Source organism: Miscanthus floridulus, chromosome 18 (genome assembly GCF_019320115.1).
Source record: "Miscanthus floridulus cultivar M001 chromosome 18, ASM1932011v1, whole genome shotgun sequence".
NCBI classification, from domain to species: domain Eukaryota; kingdom Viridiplantae; phylum Streptophyta; class Magnoliopsida; order Poales; family Poaceae; genus Miscanthus; species Miscanthus floridulus.
Window position 1 is genome coordinate 2462173 of NC_089597.1, and position 3312 is coordinate 2465484.

The 3312-nt window shown below is 49.4% G+C and overlaps 1 protein-coding gene across 2 annotated transcripts; it reads left to right on the plus strand.

Moving 5' to 3' along the window:
- The first annotated feature begins 232 nt into the window (after positions 1–232).
- On the plus strand, positions 233–1841 carry LOC136520675 (protein trichome birefringence-like). Of its 2 annotated transcripts, none has more exons than XM_066514289.1 (4): positions 233–888; positions 956–1135; positions 1219–1377; positions 1471–1841. In XM_066514289.1, the coding sequence occupies exons 1-4, from the start codon at positions 797–799 to the stop codon at positions 1811–1813; spliced, it is 774 nt and encodes a 257-aa protein (XP_066370386.1). In that variant the 5' UTR covers positions 233–796; the 3' UTR covers positions 1814–1841. The 2 variants fall into 2 exon arrangements, with proteins under 2 accessions (XP_066370386.1, XP_066370387.1); XM_066514290.1 differs by having other exon boundaries at positions 234–888; positions 942–1135.
- Positions 1842–3312: the final 1471 nt, after the last annotated feature.

The following is a 3312-nucleotide window of genomic DNA, read 5'->3' on the forward strand; positions in this document are numbered from 1 at the left end:
GCATTTTTACCCCTGCTATTTTGAAATGAAGGGTCCGTTTGCCCCTGCTTTAGACATCCGTTAGATGGACATGGATTAAACGAATTAAAAAAATTATAAATCTAAAAAGCAAAGGCGAAATGACCACACTGCCCTCTATCCTTATCGCCTCGTCCCAAACAGAAGCACGGGTAGCCTCATCCCAAGTCTCCTACGCGGCTGCATCCGGTCGCGGGCTTCCAGCGGCGTCAGCGGCGGAAGAACCAGCGGGGCGGGGCTGCCTCTAGGGCGCGGGGCGCGGCTGCCTCCTGGGCGCGGCGGCTGCATCGGCGGGGCGCGGGCTTCCTCCAGGCGGCCGCGGGGAGGTCGCAGCGCCCCCCCGCGGGTCTCGGTGTGCGCACGCTGGGCGGCGGCGGCTCCCTGCCGCGGGGCTCCGGTGGCGTCCGAACGCACGTCCCGACATCGCTGGGCGGAGGCGGCTCCCTGCGGCGGTGCGGTTGCCGGAGAGCTGTGGGGCGGCCGGGGCTCCGGAGCGCGGCGGCCGGTGCTGGGCGCGGCCCCAGCGGGTGCTGTCCCAGCCGGCGCGGCCACGGCTAGGCGCGACCCCGGAGGACGCGGCTCCGGAGAGCGGCGGCGGGGCGTGCGGCGCTACGGAGCGCGGCGGCGGGTGCCGGGCGCAGCTCCGGTGGGGCTCGACTGCCTTGCCGACGGCCGCCGATTGCTCCGCCATCGTCGCGCGGCTGTCCTCGCACACGAAGAGCCGCTAGCACCGGCTGAGGCTCCCTGACCCTCGGCGCATTCTCTTCTCCGCGCTGAGATGTCCCCGGGCGAGCGACCTTGCTGCAGGATTCGATGCGGCGGAGCCAGAGAACACTGCCTGGAGGGTCACCATCGTCGGCTCCTTCGAAGGTTGAACTATTTAGTATTGTTGCCTAATTTTCTTTTCCACTCGTGTCATTCAGGATTATAACTGCAGCGTGGAGTTCTTTCGCTCCCCATTCCTAGTCCAGGAATGGGAGATGCAAGTGAGCAATGGAAAGAAAAAGGAAACTCTCAGGCTTGATCTGGTCGAGCAATCATCATTGAAGTACAAGGATGCAGACTTTCTCATTTTCAATACTGGGCATTGGTGGACACATGAGAAAATTGCTCTTGGGTAACTCACCTTGTTCTTTGGTTGAACAAGAATCTCGACTTCATTATTGCTTAAACACTGATGACAGATTTAATGTGCCACAGGAAGGACTACTATCAGGAAGGTAACCATGTGTATAATGAGCTAAATGTCATGGATGCCTTTCATAAAGCCCTTCTCACCTGGTCCAAGTGGATTGATGCCAATGTTAACCCCAGAAAAACTGTTGTGTTATTCAGAGGCTACTCAGCATCTCATTTTAGGTGTGCATCACCTTTTATATTGCAAATTACCACATGATATATTTGATCTTGGTCAACTGAACAAATATTTTGCTGTGCATCTCCACTATGCAGTGGCGGCCAATGGAATTCAGGCGGTAGCTGTGACAAGGAGAGCGAACCAATAACCAATGAACAGTACCTTTCAACCTACCCACCAAAGATGAGCATTCTGGAAGATGTGATCCACAAGATGAAAACTCCTGTTGTTTATTTGAACATAACGAGAATGACTGACTACAGAAAGGATGCACACCCTTCCATCTACCGCAAGCAGAACCTTACTGATGAGGAGAGGAGATCGCCGGAAAGATATCAGGACTGCAGCCACTGGTGCCTTCCTGGAGTACCAGATTCCTGGAATGAACTGGTTTATGCTCAACTTTTGATCAGGCAGCATCAAATGCGCCAACAATAAAGGCAACTACTGTTTTTTTTGCTGTGTACCTATATATGATCTGTTGTTTTCTAGGATAATAGTCAACACGGTGATGAAAGTAAGGTCGGCATGAGACCGAGGAACCGAGCCTTGGCCAGACAAGGGCAAAATCACAATTAGGCATAAAAATAAGGGGCAAAATCGTATGGGCATTCATGTCTTTTGTATAAAGTTTAACACCGTTAGGGGTGGATGACGGAGCAGGGGCAAACTGATGCTTCGTGAATGGCACAGTAGGGGTAAATTCACAAAGTCAAAAAAATAGGGGCAAAATCACAATTTTGATACAAAACCAGGGTACAAACGCAAGAGCCCCTTTATATTAAGTCAATCTCTAGCCAATTTTCAATGCATGATTAATCTTTTTTATTGCACCTAATATCTTTCTTAGAATTTATTTGATTTAGTTAAAATGAGGTCGGACCAAGTCTAATTAAATTCTATAATTAAAGAAATCGTATAATAAGTTGTAAGCTCTGTTGCAATGTGCGCGATTGCTTGCTAGCTTGTCTTAAAATTGATTGTAACTAAGGGTCTAGTCTATGGAGTGGAATAGAATGACCGAAAATACTGTCTATATGGATTATGGCACACACAATCCAAGATTCAAGCTTGTTAATATTTGGCTACCACTTACACCAGGATTTTGTAGGTTGTACTATATAACTTTTTTTGACGATGCCATACAAATTTAGTATCGTCAGATTCATGGTTAAAAGTAGTTTTATATGATGCCAAATTCATAGTTGTGATATTAATAACAGACAAAGTATGGCACTGGAGTTCGTTGTTCGTATGGATCAAACGACGCTTTAGGTTACTCTACGCGAAGGTAATATATTTTCCCCTTCCACTCTATGATTGCTCCTCACATTCTCTCTCTGTCACTTTTTCTATTGAATTTACCGTAATAATAGCCATGTCCATTTCTCTTATAATCCATCTTTTTTAGCTTAGTTTTTTCAGCTGGAGCAGTATTTTTCTCTCACAATAAATCAGCCGGAATAATATTTTAGCTTGTTTTTTCAGCGAAGCGAACGGAGCCGATGGTCTTATTGTATGAGATATTTTAAATTGTTCTTGGAACAACTATTTGATGCCGCATTTTTTTTACGGTACTGCATTCTACCGAGTGTCTGTTTGGACGGACGCACGCCTTTGCTGGGCCTACGGACCAGGTCTGACCGGTGCAACTCCCCTCACGCCTTCTCCATTTAAAAAAAATCTGGACACTTTCATTGGGACTGACCCACCGCGTGCAGTACACCCCTGCGCCTCACGCCTCACGCGCGGACCCACCTCATGCTGTGCACCCGTCCGTGTCTCACGCCACGCGCCGTCCGCGCCTCGTGCCTCGCGTTGCGCGCTGCCACGCCTCGCGCTGCACTCCCCCATTCCCGCGTCATGGATCCTTCATTGGATGGCAGCAATTAGATGAGCACATATTGCAACCATATGTTTCATGCATTTCAGACGTA

What these genes read in the sequence shown, in the direction of transcription:
- LOC136520675 (XM_066514289.1), top strand. Translation starts at nt 797, where the DNA reads ATGTCCCCGGGCGAGCGACCTTGCTGCAGGATTCGATGCGGCGGAGCC. An exon ending in CATCGTCGGCTCCTTCGAAG is followed by an intron (nt 889 to 955) that starts GTTGAACTATTT and finishes TTATAACTGCAG; the next exon opens with CGTGGAGTTCTTTCGCTCCC. An exon ending in TACTCAGCATCTCATTTTAG is followed by an intron (nt 1,378 to 1,470) that starts GTGTGCATCACC and finishes TCCACTATGCAG; the next exon opens with TGGCGGCCAATGGAATTCAG.